The sequence below is a fragment of the Podarcis tiliguerta genome (genome assembly GCF_965153285.1).
Source record: "Podarcis tiliguerta genome assembly, chromosome: 6".
Lineage (NCBI taxonomy): Eukaryota > Metazoa > Chordata > Lepidosauria > Squamata > Lacertidae > Podarcis > Podarcis tiliguerta.
Window position 1 is genome coordinate 34,125,013 of NC_139539.1, and position 24,016 is coordinate 34,149,028.

Consider the following 24,016-nt stretch of genomic DNA (forward strand, 5'->3'; position numbering starts at 1 on the left):
ATACCAGCACAATGCAGTCTTCTATTCAATGAGTTCAGCTTGGGTAGCCTAACAGAGCCATAGGAGTTATAACAACTGCTGTCCCTCTGGTGACAGGGGGACTCTGATCCAGAGATGCTCTAGAGGTTTGAGGAACCCTCTGAAACAGGGTTTGAGGTGGCACAAGGTACTGCCGAGGGTTACTGCCAAATATTGCTTCAATCCCCATTCTGCTGACAGACTGTTCCTCTGGATCAAATAGATTTAATACAACAACACTTCCCAAACCTAAGCACTATATACTTCAAAGTAAAGCTTTTATGTCCGATGGTGTTTACTCTGTGGGCACAGAATCATGACTTTTCCACACAAACAACCTTTGGCTGTATGCACTCACATTTGGGATAACTCAACGAATTAAATTCAATAGGAATAGCTCCTAAGTAATTATTGCTAAGGTATAAGATCAACCTGTTTATGTTTTAAAGGCAATACAGTGAGAAAATGATCTGACAAATTTAGCACACAATTCACTACAACATTTAATTTCATACAGCTTAAGTCCAATGAGTAAGACAAACATGGCTACGCTGGAAAATAACTTCATTGCCAGATCTATAGGATTATTAAAGGTTTTATCCCCAAAACAGAAGGAACATGTTGAGAAATGTGGTCGTAAACTTAAGCTGCAGTTGACCACCAAGTCCAACCTCTCTACCCAGCTCCATGTTTCTTTACCTAGTTTCCTTTCCTTTAGGAAAACAGTGGTTATCCTATGTCACTCAGTGAGTTCTAAGGAGGAATTTGAAACTATGCCCAAATTCATTATCCAGTGAGCCATACACTGACCACACAAAAATGACAAGAGATCCCAGTGTTGGGTTGAAACACTACCCTAACACACACACCCAAGCATTGTAGGTATTAATCATCTTACAAGCTAGTCATATTCTCCCAGCAAACACAGGAAAATCAACAAAGTCACCAACTCAACCATGTGTGATATCAAGATGGACAGCAGTTGCCGTTGAACTATTTGTGTCAATCACCAAACCAAGTAGTAGATCAAATTCCCCTCTAAATATATTTTGTTTAGATAACCAGCTGCATATTGTTATTTTCAGAGGCTTAAAAAAGGAATGAAGTGTTTATACATGAAAGGTGCTGGCAGGAAGTAGATCACAATCCTTGTCTTCACAGTACATTTGAACATGGGATTATGGATTATTGGAACTGAAAATCAGTCCTTTATTCTTATCTTACTAATCATGACTTGTTGGGAACAACCAACTCACAATACTGCTGGATCAGTCCATCAACATCTGATGGATGATTTATTAGGATTAGGTCCAGCATCACTTTCGCTGTGCATGTGTGCCAGTATCCATACTTGGCAGTTACATCTCAACACAGCTCCTTCCTGGGAAGTGTCTTCGGGGTTGAAGGTACACACAGTAGACAATAAATACTCATGGATGCCATAAAGATTCAGTCAAGTGTAGAAGTTTACTTGACAGGCATAAAAGCATATTGGTAACAAATACAGGCATTCAGCACTGCTGTGGTCAAGGCAGCAAAAGTGATGCCAGACCCAATACTTCTAAAACATCCATCAGACGTTGATGGATTGATCCAACAAATATCTGGTTCAGAAATATCAATCCAGAGATCATGGCTTGCTTTTCCCAAAAGCCAGGAAGAGCAATGCAGGCATGATTTCACTTGTGCACAGCAAGCCATGGTTTATGCTTATGACAACATGACTACTGGGTACCCATTTGAATATTGCAGCTGCCTGAAAAATCTGATACAAACATCTGAGCTTCCCAACACTCCAACACAGATACCAAAATTTTAACACCAAGAGTGTGGCTTACAAGTGCCAACGGCTATATGCCAGGTTGAACTCAAACTTGGGCACATCCAGAGTGATCTCAAACCCTTAAAATGTTTTAAGTGCTTATTCATGTGGCAAGGATGACTACCATTGGAGAAATATAAATTCCCCTTGGGGATTTGTGTGGGCTTTTGAATTCTGGCTATGTTATTCAATCTACTGCATTTTACATCCCAAATTCTAGAAGCATAGAAGTTCTTTTTCTAAATGTCAAATAATGACATTTCCCCCCCCCCCCCTTGGCATCTGCAGTCTGCTTGAAGTAGTCAGGCTTCTGAGTTCTCACTCAACTTTATCAACCCAGTTATTTGCAAAATATTTGTAAATATCTTTCAAGTTGAAAACACAAATGGAAAAGAAACAGGAAAGGATCAATGGGAAACAGACAGAAAGCAGACAGGCATGATTTAAGGAGACAATTTACCTATCAAGTGCCACAGGATGAATGCCATGCAAAAAAAACCCTCTTGTTTAAATAAATGAAATGGGTACTTACCTATAATAGCGTGATTGCAAGTAAGTAGAACACACAGCTTTCGACACATGACTTGCAGAGCCGAAGTCTATGACCTTCACCCTATATGGCTGGCGTACAGGATCAACCAGCATGATGTTCTCAGGCTTCAGGTCAGCATGTATTAGACCCAGGCTTTTCAGTTTCATCAAGGCAGTGGCCACCTGCTGCAAAATTGGCCGAATGTATTTCAGAGGCAGGGGGCTAAACTTATTTTGTTTTAAGAAGTCGTACAAGTTTTGTTCCAGCATCTCAAACACCAGGCATGTGTGGTTTTTATGCTGAAAACACTCATAAGAGCGGACAAAGTTGTATTCATCAGCATTCTCACTACTCAGCCGGGACAGGATACTCACTTCGATCTGCCCCTGCCTGGCATAGGAAGGGTGGTTTTTCAGGATTTTGATAGCTACAATCTCCTTGGTACTCCGCTTCCAGCATTTTGCCACCTGCCCAAAGGTCCCTCGGCCCAAGAACTCCAGGACTTCATAGCTGTTTGTCATGGAACAAAGGATTTCATGCTGGACCAGCTGGTAATCCCCTTCGCCACTGGAACTACTGCTTTTCGTTGTTACAGTGGTGGTAGTGGCCGCAGCACCCACCGCAGGTCTGTTTTGCAGCATGAGAGGTGGATGTTCCTCAATAATTTGCACGCTACCGTTGCTGTCAACTTCCTCACTTTTCCTTTTTAATCCACATTTTTGGTACGGTTCCAGCAAAGCAATGTTAGCCCTGTGTGTTAGGGCCTGGCTGCTTTGGAACGACGTTGTTCCACCACTGCCTGTGCTGTCGGCTGCTGTGACCACAATGTGCTCAACTGAAGGAGCAGGGAGATGGAGGCTCTGGTCATAAGCAGGGATGCTGAAGTTTGCTACCTGGTGAGAGGAGCTGGCTGGCCCTTGAGCACCTGGGAGGTTTTTGCTGTGACTGTAATACTCGTCACCGTTACTCGGTCCTGAAACATCCCAGCTAGAGGGCTCCACTTTCAGTTTCTTGGCACTGCAGAAGGCACTCGAAGATACTGATGGGGGGGAGAATACCTGCAGCTGAGAGGCCATACCTGAAGAGTAAACAAAGAGCTAATTAATGAATAAGCAATAAATATATCACACAACAAGAAATCACACTTGGGGAAAAAGAGCCAGATTCACAGCTCTCTTTTTACCCACTAAGTAATAATGGCGAGTGTGTGACCTCACCAAATGTTTCCCAAAGGTAACAAGGGAAATGGCTCTTTCCATAGATTGCCTACAGCTACACACAAACTGCCACATCAGCAGCCAAATAATATTACATTCTTGGTCACCCTGGCCAGCGGGTATTTATACATAGGGGGATCAGGAACAAAGAACAACAATTTTAAAAAATTGGGGGGGTACAACTTTCCTGTAAGTGGTCAAATGCGTAGTTACAATGTTACTTTATGTTACTTTAAGTCAGGTGTAGGAAACATGTGAGTTAATAAAATGATGTGCTGGTTAAAGTATTGTGGGGTTAACATTTGCATTAATTTGCTGTTTTATAGGTTCTATCATTTCCTTTATGCTCTACTACATACAACCTGACCACGACCAAACAAGTTGTCCATCCTACCTCTACCGAAATACAAACCACCTACAATTAAGGACAGAAGTCACTATGTCGTCCCAATAATTACTCCCCAACCTCACTCCTAGAAGCAAGTCCTTCCCAAAGGATACTCCCCAACCTCACTCCTAGCAAGTCATCCCTAAGGATACTTCCCAGATCCACAGCTTGACTGTGCTGAAAGTATTTTTAAAAAAAAACAAAAAAAAACCAACCAACTGGCTTTTAGTTCATTTCAAAGGTGCCTTGAGAACATGGAAGGAAAATTTTTTTAAGTACAACTTAATGAAAACACTGACTAGAAAACGTTAACAAGCAGAAGGGAATATGCCTGACCATGCAATACCATCAGTATTGCAAAAGGGACACCAACACTGCCTTCAATTAAGCAATGTCAGGATCAGATGCTACTCATGACTGGTGCTGATGAGGTGATGTTTTTTACTGTAGCTTTACTGTTTATATTTTGCTAAATTTCAGTGCTGTGGCTCTGTGTGATAAAAAGAAATATACATTAAAGTATTAGAAGTAAACACTAGCAATTTCATTATGGAAGGTTAAAGGTAAAGTCGCGGACGACTTTGGGGTTGCACACTCATCTCGGTCTATAGGCCAAGGGAGCCGGCATTTGTCCGCAGACAGCTTCCGGCTCATGTGGCCAGCATGACTAAGCCGCTTCTGGCAAACCAAAGCAGCACACGGAAACGCCGTTTACCTTCCCGCCAGAGCGATACCTATTTATCAACTTTTACATTGTCGTGCTTTCGAGCTGCTAGGTGGGCAGAAGCTGTGACAGAGCAACGGGAGCTCACCCCGTTGCGGGGATTCGAACCGCCAACCTTCCGATCAGCAAGCCCTAGGCTCAGTGGTTTAGACCACAGCGCCACCCGCGTCCGGTATGGAAGGTTACCTTCAGATAAAAACATAAATGGTCTAACAGTTTATGTCTCAAGTGTCACAGAGAAAAGGCGGCAGGCTCCAACTGGCCCTTCAAAGTCCAGTCCAAATATTTGCTTGTTGTCAGGCCTATTTAGGGGGACAGGTTTTAATCTGCAATGCCTTGCAAAACAGGTTATGGACCAGCTACCAGCAGCCCAAATAGCATGGCCAATAGCTGGTGGTGAGGGGAATTATAGTTCAAAGGATTAGTTCAAAACATTCAGAGGGTAACCTTTTGATCATTTGCTTTTACAGTGAAAGGAAAGTAAGGCTCAACAAAGGAGACTGGCAAACACTCTCTCCAACTTGCAGAGCCTGGATTTTAGAAACACGTGTTTTTAAAGACTAACAGAGCATTTGCCAACAGCTATTCAAGCCACGTTTCCTGCAAGACCTTAGTAGTAGTGTGACACCAGACCACAGCCAATTCACACATGTTTCTTTTGACTTTGACTAAAGTTTAGATGCTTTCATAAATGTTCTCATGTTGCAAACTAGTTTCTCCATTTTGAAACAGTAGTTCATTCACAGAAGTGTTGACACTTTTGTGCCAGCTAACACTGAAAAGTTTGCTAGGAGTAGAAACAATGCCAATGAAGCAACTTATTCCATCAATACAATTTGACATTGTCCATAGAGGACAATGACAAGCTTCTGCTTGTGTCATCATTCATAATGGCCCGTGTAAGCCGTTGCTCTTTTACTCACTGACCTGATTCACACAACACAAAGCACATGAACAAGCAAACATGCAGGTTCCCAAAGACAAGACTGGTTGCTTTGCTCCTCTTCTGAGCCCGATCCTGTGGTTTGGCTTAGCCATTATGTCAAAATGCAGGCTTGCCGTTTTATTTCAATCCAGGCAAACCATGGGCCATAGTTAATATTTATAGTTAATATTTATTCTATGGCTTACTACTCATGGTTTGTCTGGGGAGATAAACAGCAAGCCTAGGTTTGGACATAATGCTAAGCCAAAATATGGTTTAGCTCAGAGCAGTGCAGCAACAGCGTTAGAGAAGCAAAGGAGCCATGTTCTTCTCTCTGCGAATTCACATGTTTGCTCTTTCATATTAAGCCATTGTTTGGCTTACTGCTACAAGTAATCTGGGGCGGTCAAAAGAGCAGCTCTGAAAAAAGTGTATCAATTTACTTAGTAGGAAGTTCTATGTAGGATTTTGGGTATGTCACTACATGCAGCTATGAAGACTGCCAAATTAACTCATTGTTGCCAGCGATGACGAGACACTATCCAGAGGAAGTTACACACACTTGAACAACCAATTTAAAGTATGCTTTGGTCTCTTCTAGACTGCACATATAGAATTCAAGTATGTCTCATCAGACATGTGGATTACCCCAACATGAAAACAGGGTGTTCCTTAAAATCTTTTGTGATGTGCTGGAAGACCAAGACAGTCAGAAAACAAGAAAACATGACACAGGACAAAAGCCTGAGCCAAAGCAGCCATTTCAAAACCCTGCATCAGATTGCCAACTGAAGTGACACACACATTACCCAATATAAAGCTACCAATTCCTGGAAATAACAACTATCCTAAGTACTGGCAGCCTAATGTTCAACTGGCTATTCTATTATCAATTTGAGCATTTAATGCAGGAAGGTAAATGTGACCTAACTGGCATTACTGAAACCTGGTGGGATGAGAATCATGACTGGAATGTAAAAATTGAGGGGTATAACCTATTCAAAAGGAACAAACCAAACAGGTAGGGAAGAGGAAGAGCATTACATGTAAAGCATGTATACACTTTTTAACAAATCCATGACCTGGAGAATTGAAGGCATATTGAGTACATGGATAAAAATTGTAGGAGGAGAACAAAAGTGACCTGACTGCAGGTGTCTGCTATAAACCTTCAAGCCAGACCGAAGAGTGGATGGTGCCTTCCTACAGCAGATTACCAAACATTCAAAAAGGAGAGTTCTAGTAGTCATGGGAAACTTCAACTACCCTGATACATGCTGAAACTAACTCTGCCAAGAATGTATGGTTCAACAAATTCCACCACCGGCAATTTCATTTCCCAGAAGATGGAAGAAGCAACATCTCTTGGACCTCTTTCTCACCAACAGGGAGGAACTGATTGACAAAGTGGAAGTACTGGGAGGAAGTGATCATGTCCTCTCATGTTTCATTATACAGAGGCAAGGGAAAGCTGAGTGTAGTTGGACATGCACTCTGGGATTTCTGAAGGCTGATTTCAAAAAGCTTAATGAACTACGGGGAGAGATCCTATGATCAGAAATTCTAAAAGAGAAGGGAGTCCAAGATGGATGGGGGTTACTTAAAGTAGAAGAGGTCTTCTCTTCCCCGCCCCCCAATTATGCTTTAACCACTCACTGCAAACATCTTTCATATCTTACTGTAATTAAGCCAGGTTGTAGTAAAAGTGACTGCTCTGATCTCTAAACCAAGATAGCAATGTCTTGTACACACTACTTATTCAAGGGCAGATTAAAGGAACAACATGAATGTTTTCTCTGTGATTTTGGCAAAGACTCAAGTGTTTTCAAGAGCTAAAATCCTTTCCAACAGTTTATTCCAACTCTGTCAGGAGCATGTTGCATGTAAAAACCAGTAGTTAAGAAGGGATGAGCTTGGCTCCAAGAGATGGCCCTTCAACTTCTCACTCCCAGACAACATCTGTCCCCAAGGATAAATGCTGTACTAAAAACATCATATTAAGTTTCAAAGAACAACCACAACACAAGTTTCAATTTCAGTAAAACACTTTTATCAGTATCCAGGAAACTGTGTTAACTCCCACCCCATTTTGTATGTAAGCTAGGTCAGATGCCACATCGGCAATGTTCATGTTTTATAAAGTTGATCTTAATGCATAATGCTATCAGTAAAAATGAGCACATTTTTGCTGCCACCAATTCTTCAGCCATGTCAACAAGTTCACACTAGCCACTCATCTAGTTCTAAAAAAAATATTAGGGTGTGATCTCCACAGTGGCAGGTTCTGCATTTCATGGTGTTGTGACCTAGATAGCTTTAGAGGTGGGACTGCACTAATACAGTGGTACCTCAGGTTACATACACTTCAGGTTACAGACTCCACTAACCCAGAAATATTACCTCGGGTTAAGAACTTTGCTTCAGAATGAGAAGAGCAGCAGCGCAGTGGCAGCAGGAGGCCCCATTAGCTAAAGTGGTGCTTCAGGTTAAAAACAGTTTCAGATTAAGAACAGACCTCCAGAACGAAGTTCTTAAGTTCTTAACCCAAGGTACCACTGTATAGCAGATTTCTATACAGATCTCTTCATTTGCTACATCAACACACATCCAGAGCTTACGAAGATGCCACAGTCCTAGACTACATAAATATTTGGTTCTGAAGAGGGCATTTAGCTCTTGTTCATAAGCAGGAAGTAAAATTAAAGCTGTATTCTGCTTCAAGCAATGTAGTACCATACTTGCTTTAAGATGTTAATATAAAGCATGTTATCCCTCATGCACTTTGTGCGGTCTGAGGAACAAACTAAGGCCAGTTTTTTCTACAGTTGATAATATCAGGCTTTGGCTTTAGTCTAGATACAAAATTTTGCTATTTATACCTGTACCCATCTAGGAACACTGAAACAGGTTATCTGGCTACCCTCTGAATACAGCACTAAATACCTGCTTTGACTCCAAGCATAATCATTCTGTGATGTATTTAATAACAGCATTTCCAACAACAGAATGCCACAATGCATGCAAAGCATTTGAGTTTATCAAAACCAGCAGCTGCAAACCAGGAGTTCACTTGTTCAGCTACTAAAATGTCAAGTATTCTCATAGTGAAAACTTTTGCTATGGGAATAGAATCACAATACCACAGAGTGGAATTCACATGAGCACATTTTACTGAAGAATGACTTACGCTTTGGTTTTTCTACTTGTTAAAACACTAACATTTTTGCTAAAGATTCTAGTTCAGTTCAACAGAACCGACTAGCAATCCCTCTGCAGCTCTCCCTCACAAAAAGTAGGGCTAGAGTCTCTAGACCATCCCATCTAAAACTCTGGAGAGCTGGTGCCTGCCAGTGTAGACAACATTAGTGCTAGATGGACTAGTGATCTGACTCACTATAAAGCAGCTTCTTATGTCCCCATAATCCACACCCAAGCGTCCTGTTTGAAGGATTCCAGCAGAAACAAGAAATGAAGACCATCTCAGAGCCTGCGCTGGACTATGGACTATCCACTCCCCACAACAGGATCATTCTGCTACAGGGCAGGGAAAGGAGCAGAAGACTTTTTAATATGTTGATTTTCTTTAGTACATTTTCTTAAAGTGTGCTTTAATATTTGTATAATAAATGTAATTTAATATTTCTGATAAGCCACCCCACCTTGGAAGGATATATATCTTGAGAGGGGCGATAAAAACGTAAGTAGTAATTAAATGAATAAGCACAAGTACAGGAAAGCTGACGATGGCGGTAGAATATGCCACTGGAGTAAGTTCTTAAAAGGGACTTATTTCAATGAACCGTAGTTTAAACTTGGCAGAGGCGGAAGGCGGGGGGGGGGGGGAGAATATGAAAATGCCCTGCCCACTCACTAACCGGAGGCCCCAGCGACGGGCGTAATGGCAAAGGATTACACAGCGCCCCACTCGCTGGAAATTTTTGTTTTTTTTACAGTGGGGAAGGGGAGCCTCGTGGATTAACAGGTTGTTATGGAGCGGGGGCCGCATAAGCAAGAGAAATATAGGAACGCGAGTCTCGCCCCTCGACGGGAGTCTCCCCCACCTCCCAAGAGCTACGCGATCTGGCTGGCAAGGCTCGGCCTCCGCCTCCCCAGCCAGGCCTCAGCGGCCCTCGAGTGCGATGATGGCGGCCTCTGAACCCGAGAAGCGACCTGCCCACAGCCCACGACAGAGCGCCGTCCCCGCCCGCTGCATCCCACCCCAAGGCCTCCCCGCGAGCGGCCGCCCGTGCACTTACTCGCCGCCGTTGGGGGTGTCTCAGCCACGGGCCGGGCCGGGAGCTGCCTGCCGGTGCCGGGGGACGAGCGGGCGCATCCTAGCCCCGGGACTCGGGGCCGGCCCGGGCAAGGGGGAGCGCGGCCGCCGCGGCCTTCTCGAGGTGGCCGACACAGGGGCAGCCCCCGGGCCTCTCGGATGCCGCCGACGCCAGGCTTCGGCCCCCGTCGCCCGCCCGCCAGCGAGCCCGGCCCGGCCCCCGCCGCTCTTCCAGCCGCCGCGCCCTCTGGGCCCCTCCGCTCAGCCCAGCTGCTCCCGCTCCGTTCCGCGCCCCTCTCTCGACTGAGTCAGGCGGAGCCAGCCGAGCGCAGCACGCCAGCTATAACGCCTCACGCTCCGAGCGCCGAGGCGGAAGCAGCCGAGCGCCGAGGCAGGGATGCGAACAGCCGTTTTCTTTTTCCCCTCCCCCCGCTCTCCACGTGATCAGCGCGGTTGAGCCGCGCCGAGGAATCGAGGCTCGCCGTCGTGACGGGAGACATTTTCTCCGATTGTCGCGGCCGCGATACGTTACCAAAAACGCAAATCATAAGCACGCAGCCCCTCCCCAGACACCCGGATCCATCTCATTTGGGGAAGGAGGGGGTGGGGGGGAAAGAGGTACGACCCCTGGACGATCAGAGCCCAGATACTAGGTGCGTTTCCAAGGGAAACGGCAAACCCCGCTGCCCTTGAAAGGAGCGCCTCCATGTTACGTGCGCCAAGGCACAGGCCGAGAACATGGAGGGTTGGCTTCCCTGAGCCTAAACCCAGGAGACGGGCCCTGGTGGCGGGACCTGCCGCCCGTGAGCATGGCCTGAGAGATCAGCCGGGGCACCTTGTTCAGGAGGGAGATCCGCCGGCCGCGGGGAGAGCCGCTTTGGGGCGCGCAGGCACGGGCAGACCGCCGTCCTCTTCCGCGGCTGCTTCGCCTGCAGCATCCTAAAGGAAAGGCTCCCCTTTGTGGCTTCACGCGCCACGTGGCTCCCCCGCCACAGCTCGACCCCGGCAAGCTGCGCAGCGCCGCACTTACTTCTTTTCCATTTCGACGTGCTATATTCAGTTCCTCGCGCACGTCTTTTAGTTGCCATCTTCACGCGGCTGAAGATCAGCTGAGCCCAAGTTCCCAAGTTTCTCGCCTCTGGATCGGCACAGGTCCTCTCTCTCTCTGATCAAGCGCAACCGATCCGCCGAAGTCCTTGACAACGACTGAAAGGGATAGGAATCCACTCCGAACTTGCCTTCAGGATGGTTCTAGAGTTCTTTGCGCTTCCAAACGGCCAACGAAGTATTTTTACCGGTCCTTAGAGCAACCGCAACCGGTGCTGGAAGAAACACCAGGCCATTTCTGGAGAAGGCGAGCCAGCCTTTATATAGTCGACTCTGGTCTCACCTGGCCAGAACAATACAATTCAAATGTAAATCACATCACGTTTTAGCGCCTTTGTGAATAAAGTTTTAAGTGCTTTCACGCTTAGTCCTACGGTCCAATCAACATTAACGTAGATCAGCCTTTGAGGGGCAAATCTAATCAGCAAGAGTAGTTGCCAAGAGGGATAACGGAATATAGTAATATAATCTGTAGTTGCAAAACACTCTTAATGCTGTGATCCTGCCGTTTGGCTAATGCAAGGGAAGTTTAATGTTCTTGTAAATTGAAATCTGAAAGGGGCTAATGGTCATGAGATAACATGCTCGTTTATCATGGCTTCTGCAAGCATTTAGCAATTCAGTACATTTGCCTAGGGCAAAGCTAAATAAAGTTTACTATCCTTATTTTACAGATGGGTTCAACAAACAGTTCAACATTTCAATAGGGTACAAGTATACAGAACAAGTAGAAAGCCACTCTGCCTCCATTATTCCCCTCTAAACAAAGTCAGTATCTGCAATAAAAATTAACAAAGATGTTAGTTTCAACTTAGAATTAATAAACACTGAAGGCTTTGCACTGCCTACAAAGGAATGGTTTGGGGTTTTTTTCCAGCTGGGGCTGGATGCTCTCTAGGCCAAACGCCAGGTCCCTGCAGCTCAGGGATGCCCCAAATGACCACACAGATGATTGGGCAGCAGCAAACAAGGCTACTTCAGAGCCCATCAGGGCTCACACGATTCACTGCAGAAACCTTTCTTTCTTACTATTTTATGGCCAAGAGACAGCTGGGCCTGTCTCTTTTAAAATGTATTATTCTTTTCTACTACAAAATGGTGCTTATTCCCAAGTAAATTTATTTACCACCCAGGCAGGAGAAGCAAAGCTCATTTTGTTCCTGCAGTCATGATGCTATGATTTAAGTGTGTTTAAAATGCAAAACTGCACATGCTCACAGCATGTTTTTAAAATCAGGGTTGGCCTGCCTCCCCCCCCCCCAATGTGATAGCGGGGGGGGGGGGACAAAAAAGAAGTGTTAATTTGGACCTTCACAACTGAAATATCTTTCCTTACAATATACGGGTTCAAGAGGAAAAGTGGCGCATTCTTCCCATTTCTACTTTCCAATACCATGTTTAGCAATAAAAATGATCACATTTTAGTCTAGAAACCCTTATCTAGTACAGCAGAGAAATGTTTGTGGGAATGGAAACAAAAACACTGTCCTTTCTCCCTCCCCCAAGGCCTGCACAGAAGTATTTTGTTATATATCCCCATTAGTGCTAAACTGCCCATTTTACTGTAACCTACTATCCTCTCTTGAGTACATCTCTCTTTTATAAACTGAAACATTACTTAAGAGTTTCAGGTGGAGTCTGTTAGGCACAGAAATAGCTGGGTTACTGAACCTTAAAAGCCCATTTCTCAGGTTGCTTCTAGACTTTACCCATGAGAGGAGCAAAGGCAAATGTCTTGTGCTTCCTGGGTCTGCCCCTCTCTGTCATGTCTAAAGTAGAAATTTGATGCAACCTTTTGCTGTGAGATGTACACGCTGCCCCAAATTGTCTCCATCCCCCCCCCCCGTAGAGTTCCTGCTTTTTAATAGCTGCATGAGATGCTAAAACTGTAAAGCTTTCCTAGCATAGGTATATAGTAGTGGAGGAGAAAGCATCACCTATTTAGTATCTTGCTGTGCAGCAGCTAAAGACACAAGTCCCAGCTACTACATGCAACATAACACACCAAGAAAGTCCTGGGTTCAATCCCAGGCAGCTCCATGTAGGGCTGGAAGAGAACCAGTTCTGAAATCCTGGGGAGCAGCTGCGAATTGGTGTGGATCATACTAATGTGAGATGGATCAATGGTCTGACTCAGGATAAGGCAGTTTCCTTTTTGGCTATTTTCTAGTGTAGGTATAAAAAGGTAGAAGAGTTTGGATTTGATATCCCGCTTTATCACTACCCAAAGGAGTCTCAAAGCGGCTAACATTCTCCTTTCCCTTCCTCCATCACAACAAACACTCTGTGAGGTGAGTGGGGCTGAGAAACATCAGAGAAGTGTGACTAGCCCAAGGTCACCCAGCAGCTGCATGTGGAGGAGTGGGGAAGCGAACCCGGTTCACCAGATTACGAGTCCACCGCTCTTAACCACTACACCACACTGGTAAAGGACCTCTGACAGTTAAGTCCAGTCGTGAACGACTCTGGGGTTGCAGCGCTCATCTGGCTTTACTGGCCAAGGGAACTGATGTTTGTCCGCAGACAGTTTTTCAGGGTCATGTGGCCAGCATGACTAAGCCGCTTCTGGCAAAACCAGAGCAGTGCACAAAAATGCCATTTACCTTCCTGCCAGAGTGGTACCTATTTATCTACTTGCACTTTGATGTGCTTTCAAACTGGTAGGTTGGCAGGAGCTGAGAACGAACAACAGGAACTCACCCCGTCGTGGGGATTCAGACCACTGACCTTCCAATCGGCAAGCCCTAGGCTCAGTGGTAGCAAGTTCTATTGATAGCAGAATTAGTGGCTGCCCTCCAGATCTTTAATATACATTCAAAGCTCACACACAGTACACCCCAAGGATTAGGAGAATTACAATTAGCTAAGAAAGGCATTTTAGGTCTGTGAGAAGTAAAGTACAGTTCCCAGGATTCTTTGGGCAGGGATAAATATGCTTTAAAGGTATGGTGTGTATGCAACCAGTGTCACATTCTTGCGAGGGATGTTTAACTCTGTTTCCCCTAAATTGGAGTAAGAAAGGTCAAAAGCATCTGAATAGCAGCCTTTTCACCCTCCTGAAAGCAGTGTTGCGACCAGAAACAGTATTTTACAGGGGAAGGTGGCTGAAAGTTAAACCCTTAACAAGAACACATCCAGCTGCAATCTAGGGATTGCAGAGGGGACCAGGGAGTTGCTAAGGAAACTCCAGAACCATTTCTAGTCTCTCAGCCAACCTAAGAGTCAAAGTCCTAAACCAGGGGTAGGCAGCCTAAGGCCCGGGGGCCGGATGTGGCCCATTCGCCTTCTCAATCCGGCCCACGGATGGTCCAGGAATCAGTGTGTTTTTACATGAGTAGACTGTGTCCTTTTATTTAGAATGCATCTCTGGGTTATTTGTGGGGGATAGGAATTCATTTATATTTTTTTTTTTCAAAATATAGTCCGGGGGCCCACATCATGGTCTGAGGGATGGTGGACCGGACCCCTGCTGAAAAAGTTTGCTGACCCCAGTCTGAACCTTTGAAATTCATAAAGTTTCCTTCCAAGCCAGTGTTTCACCTGGGATAGACGCATTAACATGATAAAAAGGGGTTGATGGCCCATCTGAGAGGAATTCTTGGGCCTGGGCAGACAGAGGTTGCCATGGTGATGAAGTGTGTGTTTGAGGTGACAGGAAAAGAGAATCTTTAGAGCAAGGTGTGTTGGGAAGAAGAAAGAGAAAAAAAAGACTGAGATCCATTTTGTATAGGTTCTCTGAAGGCTGGCTGGGAGAGATGCCAATGGCTCCACTGCTGATGGTCTGGGCACTGACCAGATCCAAACCTGCTTTCCTTCAGCAAACTGTCTGCATCATGCTTTTTCAGAGTATAGCACATGAGTGTGTTGTAAACAAAAATCTGCCCTTTTCCCTTATGGAGTATCCAAGAGCCCATATAGAGTCCTTACGTAGGTTCCCTATTGGTAGGAGAAAATAACAGAGGCCAACCAGAGAATATTGAGAAGCAAAGCAGCTAGTAAGCCTGATCTTTATTCATCTGTTGCAACAGGGTCCTCACTCCCCACATGCAGGACGGAGGAACCCAGAACAATGGTGCGCAAGGCCTTATATAGACATTTTAAATTCCCTGCCCTGGAGCTCAAGACCACCCCTCCATACATCATGCATACATCACAGAAGGGGTGTAACCCAAGACCACCTCCCACAAACATCATATCTGCATCACAGAAAAGGTGTTTTTCCTGTCCGCCAGGTTATCTGATTGCCTTTCCTGATAGCCTTTCCTGATAGTCTGTCACCCATTAAAATGCTGATTACTCAATTCCTGAGATAATGGGAAGGCTCCCTGACCCCCCCCCCCCCCGCAGAGAAAACGTTTGGTCGGTTTGGGAATCAAAAATGATTTCAGGTCAGTCTTCCTGTGCTGATCTATGTAAATGCTTGGTTGGTACACTTATGAACATTTAACATCTATCTAAGACCTCAAAATTCCTATCAAAATATCTATCCTTTGGGGGTAGAATTTTTCTTTAAAAAATTTGCCCCACAAATAATAACATGGTACGTTGTAAATGGATACCTTTGTGTAAATATAGGATATCACATAAAAATAACACATGTTGCATTTTGCTACTGAATTACTTGCGGCATTCTAACACTTTGGAAGAAACATTTACTCAATAGTGGTCTATGCTTTTCACTTAGCAGGAAGGTCCAATAACGATTGGAAATGCAGTTTGCTTTGTTTCTGCCTTTTTTGTGTGTTCTCAGGTGTCAAACTTAGCTCTCCCCCATCATACCACAGCAGCAACAATCCCTGGTGAATCCCTTTAGGGATTTCATATAGACCATGTCACCTTGCCGTAGGTTTGGACATGTCATGAGAGAGATGTCCTTGCCTTGACCTTTTTATGGGATTTTATTATTATAGGCTCTGGTCTTGCACTGTGGGGAAGTTGCTCACTTGCCCTTAAGGGACAAAAAAGCTAGTTGCAGTCTGGGTACACTTGTCGAATTGAAACTGAGTCCAATTAGAATTTAGATAGGGCCATGGTTCTCAACTTTCAAACCAATCTGTAAAAAAAATTATTAAAAGGGCACCAAATTCTATAAGAGATCATTCCTGCTAAATCAAGGCATATATACCTTCATGCATCTGCTGTTTCATGGATCCTGAAGCTTGCATTTTGTGTGTGAAATGAATTAAAATAATTTAAAAATGGGTAGAGAAGGTTGGCACACTGCAGAGTGCCAGGTGGAACATGATCTAATCTAAATACTGGATTACGCAATAGCCTGATCTATTAGAAGGCTCAAAATGCATGAGAGTCCTCCACTGGTGTAAGCAATAAGACACTATACATTGAACATAAAAACAATTACAGTACACTCAATAATTGCCCCCCCCCCTTTGTGGAACTAACATACTGTCAGACACATTTTAGCATTCCTACATAATATCACACAACAAACTAATTAAATATCAGTTGCATATCTTGAGGCAATCGTTATCTTTTACATATCTTTTCAATCCTGGAGCACAGAGTCTTGAGGTTTAAAAGTGAGAAAGTGTCCTTGCAATTCAACTTTCCCCCCTTTGTCAGCCCCCCTCCCCCGTCAGCCTGTATCCTTTGGAAAGAGATAGCTGTGGCCACTCTGGTGTCTTTTGTTGTTGTTGCTGCAGGTAATAAATAGCCTTGTAATCAGGAGAAGTTGGGCTGAGGGTTTTCCATCATTGGGTCTGCATTAACATATGTAGAAGGGATACCCTGTAAGGGTTTTTTGGGGGGGACTTAAAGACACAGTTAGAAAAGGAAGGGGCAAAAGCCCCCCCCCCAAATAATCTCCTTGAGTTATTTTAGGAAGCTACAAATAATAAAATCTTAGTGTGTTAAGCATTTTATTCATTTGAGTATTATTATCACATTTCCATATAATTATTGTTATTATCTACTAAGTTTGTTTGCTTTCCTTCACTTAGTTACTCTACATATACAGGAAGAAAAGGGTAGAAATGCAAGAAAGGTGAAAACAAAAATAAAAAATTAGATTACCAGTCAGATGAAAAAGGACTTGACACAAAGACATCAGATTTAGAGAAGAATTATTATTAAATAATACAAAGATATTATCAAAACCACACAGATTACTACTGGACTGAAAAATGAGAAAACATTGGGAAAAGGCTTAAAATTCACCATGTGCTATCTGATAAAAGAGCACTTAATGAAAATGGCTTACATATGGTACCTGATCCCATCCAAATCAGTCAGAATAAATAAATATCAGCAATAAGTTTTGGAGATGAACAAAATGAAGGAACCTTATTCAACATGTGATGGACATGTCCCCATAGTAAAAAAAAAAAAAAAAAAAGGACATGACCTATGAGGAACCAAAAATAAATAAATGCTAAAACACACAATTGTTAAAGTAACTCTACGCTTATCTATTTTGGCATTCTAACAATGAGCATCCCAAATAAAAATAAAAGAGTATTTCTTGATGTGACAACATCGGCTAGAATGTTAATAGCAAAATACTGGAAAATGAGTTAATACCAAGAAAAGATGAATGGCAATTTAAAGTTGTGCAAGTACCTTGAACTAGCCACAATGACAGAACTAATAAGAAATACTCAGGCAAAAAGGTAAACAAATACCATTCCACAAACAATGTTTGCTTGTGCTTAGATTAATTTCATAGACATAATGGAAAAACTGATTAATAAATGAAAACAGATTATTTGTAACTTAAAAATTGTCAAAGCCACTAACACAAATGCAATTACTTTTTTTAGAACCTCGGATATAGAATATTTAAATTACTGTTTGTATCCCCTCATTATTATTTGTGCTGTGGGCTGGAAGCTGGGAAGAGACACAAAGGCTTGTCTTGCTCTGTGTGCTGAATCCAATGCTGATAGCTATGTGAAGGAAGAAGTTAGTGAGAGGAAGCGAGAAGGGGTGCAGCCCCTAGTCATAGATCAAAATAAAGAGATCAACGTAAGCAACTGAAAAATCATGTCTGGGGGGCAAAAAAATCATTTCCATAAAGCAAAGCAAACTTGTCTGAACTATAATGCAGTTTAATGTAGCCTTTGTTAGTATGGACTGACTACTGTGCAATCAGTGTGATTACTAGCACAGCCGATGAGCATTCCTCTGTCAGTCTGCAAGGGCAACAGCAAATTCCTGTGTCTATAGAACTTCCCCAGCTTTGCTGTGTTTTTCTCTCCAGGGTTGCAATGGCAAAACCCCTCGGGAGATGTGCTGCAGAACACACTAAATGCTATTTGTAGCTCACATTTTGTGGCTTTTTGCCATTATTTAAGCGGCAACAGTAGTAGTTTGATGGCATCAGGAGTTCATGGGGGTTAGGGGGAGGAAACTAGAGGCTTGGTGGGAGCTGGGGGCTAACAGCTAAGTATATGTATGCCATCTTGGGTTTAATGACAAAAGGAAGGAAGGATAGAATTGTAAGAAAAAAACAATCTGCAAGCAGTCGCACCTCCAATGAAATTAAGCTTGTAGATGATTCCTCCCCTCCCATTTTATCTTCCCAACAAACAAATGAACTGTGAGATGACTATCTCAAGGGCTGTGTACACACCACACACTGAAAGCTCATTCCTGCCCCCTGAGAATCCTGGGAACTATAGATTACTTCTCACAGAATTGCAATTCCCAGCACTCTTAGCAAACTACAGATCCCCGGGTTATTTGGGGGGTACTTTTTAATGTATGGCATATACACAGCCAAGGTAACCCGGTGAGTTTCATGGCAGAGTGGGGATTTGAGCCCGAATATCCCCTTTTCCGATCCAGCACTCTAAAGCACTATGAAGTGCCTACTGCTGATCACATCCCTATAAGCATTTTGAAATTAATGGCACTTAAAAATACTTTCCCGACCAAAAAATTACATTGAAATGTATGTTTCAGTGAACAAAAATGTCTATAATGTTTTAAAATTGCATGAAGGAGAATTTACATATAGCCAGCTCTTATTTAGAGGCTGATCCAAGCCTTGTTAAAAACTGGAGGATGTCTTCCTTTGTGCTAGTTACAGATAGGTAGCCATGTTGGTCTGCCGTAGTCAAAACAAAATTTTAATTTGTTCCCCCTTCCAGTAGCCCCTTAGAGACAAACTAAGTCTGTTATTGGTATGAGCTTTCATGTGCATAAACACTTCTTCAGACCCTTATATATAGTGAGAGGGTGGGGAGGGGTATTACTCAGAAGGGTGGTGGGAATGGGTGATTAGCTGATAGGTGTGGTAAACCTGTTAACGACTGTTAATTACTGCAATTGGTCTTACAGGAAAAAGCAAGGGGTGAGATGGCTAAAAATAGCTTTATCATGTATAATGAGATAAGAATCCAATGTCTCTATTCAGACCAGGTCTCTCCATGGTTTTAAGTTTGGTAATCAGTTGCAATTCAGCAACTTCTCTTTCCAGTCTATTTCTGAAATTGTTTGAAGCAGTTAAAACAGTTCAACGCGTTATCAGAGATCTACAACCTCTCCTAGATAATGACAGTTCTCTTTCTCAAACTCTGGGAGGAAGAGCTTTCATTACCTACAGACACCCACCCAATCTTAAAGAACTCCTCGCCCACAGTAGGAGAACACTTCAATCTCCCAGGACATTCTATACAAGATCTCAAAGTAGTTGTCCTATTACAAAACAATTTCAGAAATAGATACATGATAAAGCTATTTTTAGCCATCTCATCCTGTAAGACCAATTGCAGGCGTTAACCCTCTCAGTATATATAAGGGTCTGGTGACTTCTGTTTCAGTGTATCTGAAGAAGTGTGCATGCACACGAAAGCTCATACCAATAACAAACTTAGTTGGTCTCTAAGGTGCTACTGGAAGGAAGTTTAAAATTATTATTTTGTTCCCTTTGTGCTAGTTTCAGGAAGAGATTTTTTAAAGCTCCCTTTAATATGGACTTGAGCTTTTCCTTTAGGAAAATCAGGCAGAAAAAGAACCTGCTTTTCCTGCTGCTGCAATGGTAGGTCGGCACTCCTCACTCTCATATGACAAAGGACATTGTGCAGCTGCCTCATCTCCACAGCATAATGATTTAAAATAAAAACAACCTCCTTTTACCTTCAGTTCACCCCTATCCCCCATTGATACCCAACAGGAACAACTGGGAAACTTATGTTGTCACTCAGTGCAACCCTATTATTAACAGAGTTTGCACATGAAAGGGGAAAAAAATACATCCCTTATCTCCTTTGTCAGATGTTCCGCCGACCAGTGTTCTGGGCAAAACGCATATACTGCTGTCCTTTCTAATGGATATGTTTGCATGAAACAGTAAAAATTAATTTGACTAAGAACTGTAATTTCGTTGTGAAATACAGTAACTTGAAACTAGTATCTTATTGAATAATAAAACATGTAGAATCAGACTCAGAACACAGTGGGAGGGGGAAGGATTGCCATAAAACGCCTCACCCTCATATAATAAACTATCTGTAATCATTTTTCTTTGAGTGTGATGGGGGATGGAGAATAACAGCTTAATTACCTACTTGGAATGTGCAATACCTTAACTACCGATTTCCAAAGTTCCAGTGAAAATGTGCTGAGAAACACAGGGAAGCACTTTCATAATAAAAAATGGTGACTAAATATGCATTTACATCTTGATTTTAGATTTCATGCTTTAGAACGTGAACACTTTTGACCACACTGGGAAACATTACTGTTTGAGATGAGAAATGCTTTTATTTATTTCTTTTTTTAAAAGTAACCTTTTGTCTGGCTACTGTGGTAAGTGGAATCATTTCTTTGTAGCAAGAGGCTGTTTTCAGTGTTATCTGTAGTAGGACTTAAATAAGATACCTCTCAAGAACTTTCATGATTCTCTCAATATATGGAAGTGAATAGCTTCGGTACAAAAAATAAGGTCAAAGTGCTTTTCTGAATGTGAGCCCAAACCAGGGATAAAATATGTAGGAAATTTTGTAAACAGCTCAAATCAGTTTCCTTTGCTGCTGGGTGGGGGAAGCGTAGGTCTTCCTGTTACACAATGTTTGTGTCAACAGCAGGAAAATGTGAGGCTATTTGACAGCAGACAGCAATGAAGCAGCCAAAAAAACAGAAGCTGTCTATTACCGTCAGTGGGGCTACAATTTCTGCCCAATTGCAATGTATAAAGATTACTAGAGCCATAACGAGACTGAGTGACTCTCAGAACCAAGTACTTAAAAAGGGAGATAAGAATATCATCCTAGAAACTGAGTGATGAATATTTTTCATCTTCTAATGTAGGGCCACCCCCACCAAGAAAAACCCCACCACCCTATCCTGGTCTTTAAAGTTTGAACTGCAAAAATTAGCAGGGGGTTTTAATGCCATTGAGCTAAACATGATGACACACTAAAAGGCTGAGGAGATAAGGAATCTATGGCCCTTCAGCTGTTGTGGGACTCCAAATCCCATCAGCCCCAGTCAGCATGGCCAGATACGAGGGATGATGGGAGTTGTTGTTCAGCAACATCTGGAGAGTTTCAGGTCCCCTATCCCTGGTTAAAGTGGGGTCCTTCATCCAATATAAATGGTGAGAAGCAGACAAGTTGCGCAGACTGCTGAGAAATCTAGTCCTGAGATTTTCAAGCTCCTGGGAGCAGCCCCAGGCAGAGGTCATAAATCAAGGATAGTTAAAGGAAAAACAATTGTCAAATAAGGAAGATGATGAAAGACTTGTGATTTAAGAGATTTGTTTATAGACAAAGGTATAGTAAACTACCGAACTGGGCACTATAGACAAGGAGATAGTAGACAAATCAGCCAGACACTGTGTCATTCTTGAATAATAATAATAATAATAATAATAATAATAATAATAATAATAATAATAGGATTTTTTTTGTTTTGTTTTAAGAACAGCAACAACAATATTTAAGTTACAGGTAGTTAGCCATGTTGGTCTGCCTTAGTCAAAACAAATTAAATTAAATTAAATTAAAAAATTCCTTCCAGTAGCACCTTGGAGACCAACTAAGTTAGTTATTGGTATGAGCTTTCGTGTGCATGCACACCTCTTCAGATACATTGAAACAGAAGTCACCGGACCCTTATATATAGTGAGAGGGTGGGGATGGGTATTACTCAAAAGGGCGGTGGGAATGGGTGATTAGCTGATAGGTGTGGTAAACCTGTTGAGGGCTGTTAACAACTGCAATTGGTCTTACAGGAAAAAGCAAGGGGTGAGATGGCTAAAAATAGCTGTCTCATGGATTCTTATCTCATTATACATGATAAAGCTATTTTTAGCCATCTCACCCCTTGCTTTTTCCTCTAAGACCAATTGCAGTCATTAACAGTGGTTAACAGGTTCACCACACCTATCAGCCAATCACCCATTCCCACCACCCTTTTGAGTAATACTCCTCCCCACCCTCTCACAATATATAAGTGACTTCTGTTTCAGTGTATCTGAAGAAATGTTTACGCACATGAAAACTCATACCAATAACTAACTTAGCTGGTCTCTAAGGTATTACTGGAAGGATTTTTTTAAATAAAAAATTTCAACAATATTTAAATCAGTCTAGCCCTTTTTTGTGGAGTTAGCAGAGTTGGAATAGCCCCTGAACTCTCTCCTGTCCTTTTAACAGCAGCTTGCTTGCAAAATTCACCAGGTGAAACATTTCATGGCACACCATCAGGGACTAATAATAGCAGGGTTCCTGTGCCACTAAGAAGTTGGGACAGGCAGAAATTCAAGAGGTGCAGCTTTCCCTTCCATTGATGGGAAAAGTTGTAAAAGTATTACCTGTCCCACAAGGGTACAGGAACCATGCTTGGCTGGGGTTAGATAGTTAGGACAGGAGTGTCCAAACTGCTTTTGCTCATCTTACACCAAGCCCAAAGGAGACAGTTGACGGCCTTGGCAGAAAGAGCACACAATTGCAATTGAGGGTAGAAGTGTCGTTTGCTCTGCCGCATAGCGAAGGACTGAGCTGCCAGTGATAAGATTCAAATATAGAATCTGTGCTAAGAGCTCAGTGCGGACAACTTGACAGGAGAGGTTGACCTTGCTCCTGAGTTCTGAGGTCGCCCAATTGAAAATGAGGCCTACAGCCCTCAGAAACACTATTTAATATTTTCAGTCTTCCTGTAAGCCTTGCTTCTGGGAAACCATGTTCATTATATAATGCTGATCAAAGTGGCAGAGCCCAAACAGGTAGGGAATGGAGCTGCGAGCCAAGAAAATTCTCAACAGCATGCCTGAGCCAGCGCTTCTCGTGAATAGTGCTTACGTGGAAGGATATGAATGACCTTGTAATTTACCAGGCTTGGTAGCTATACTTGTGCTCCTCAAAGAGCAGAGGATGAGGTGTCAATAGCCTAAGCCTATTAGGCTTAGGTCAGCAACCTAAGGCCCATGGGCTGGAAGCGGCCCGCGGAGATCATTTAAGCAGCCCACGAGCCGCCACCAAACTGAGCTGCCTGTGGCACTGGAAATCAAGTCTGTGCAGACACAGACGCCAAAAATCATGGGTGCACATGCGCAGATGCCAAAAATCACGGGCGCGGGCGCTTATGCACGTGCGGGATCTGGCCCACAGTGGGATCTGTGGACCAATCCGGCCCAGGCAAGATAAACCTTGCTGACCGCTGGCCTAAGCCATGGGTAGGCAAACTAAGGCCCAGGGGCTGGATGCGTGTTTTTACATGAGTAGAATGTGTCCTTTTATTTAAAATGAATCTCTGGGTTATTTGTGGGGCATAGGAATTTGTTCATTTTTTTCTTCAGAATATAGTCTGGCCCCCCTCAAGGTCTGAGGGATAATGGACTGGCCCCCTGCTGAAAAAGTTTGCTGACCCCTGGCTAAGCAGCCTCAACCTGGAAATTTGCATATTGAGGCTGGCACGAAGTGGTTCATTGTTTGTATAAGGATTTGAGAAATAATTCCATGTTGATTGGCCCATACCTGGGGGAAGATTGCTGTTAGGGTTTTTAAGAAAGAAAAGAAACAAGTAGGCATGCAAGTTAAAACAAA

The 24,016-nt window shown here is 43.2% G+C and overlaps 1 protein-coding gene across 10 annotated transcripts in view; it reads right to left on the minus strand.

Annotated features, from left to right (window-relative positions):
- The window catches only part of HIPK1 (homeodomain interacting protein kinase 1), a 44,330-nt gene extending 32,974 nt beyond the window's left edge, over positions 1 to 11,356 (minus strand). For 4 of the 10 annotated variants that reach the window (XM_083447183.1, XM_083447182.1, XM_083447176.1 and 1 more), the window contains exons 1-2: positions 10,735 to 10,891; positions 2,373 to 3,450 (exon numbers count right to left, since the gene is read on the minus strand). In XM_083447183.1, coding sequence (XP_083303309.1) covers positions 2,373 to 3,450; positions 10,735 to 10,837 — 1,181 coding nt within the window. In that variant the 5' untranslated portion in view covers positions 10,838 to 10,891. Of the gene's footprint in view, positions 1 to 2,372; positions 3,451 to 9,882; positions 10,099 to 10,143; positions 10,200 to 10,734; positions 10,892 to 10,929 lie in introns of those variants that run through there. The other 6 variants (XM_083447181.1, XM_083447180.1, XM_083447175.1 and 3 more) reach the window with 4 other exon arrangements.
- Between the last annotated feature and the right edge of the window lie 12,660 nt (positions 11,357 to 24,016).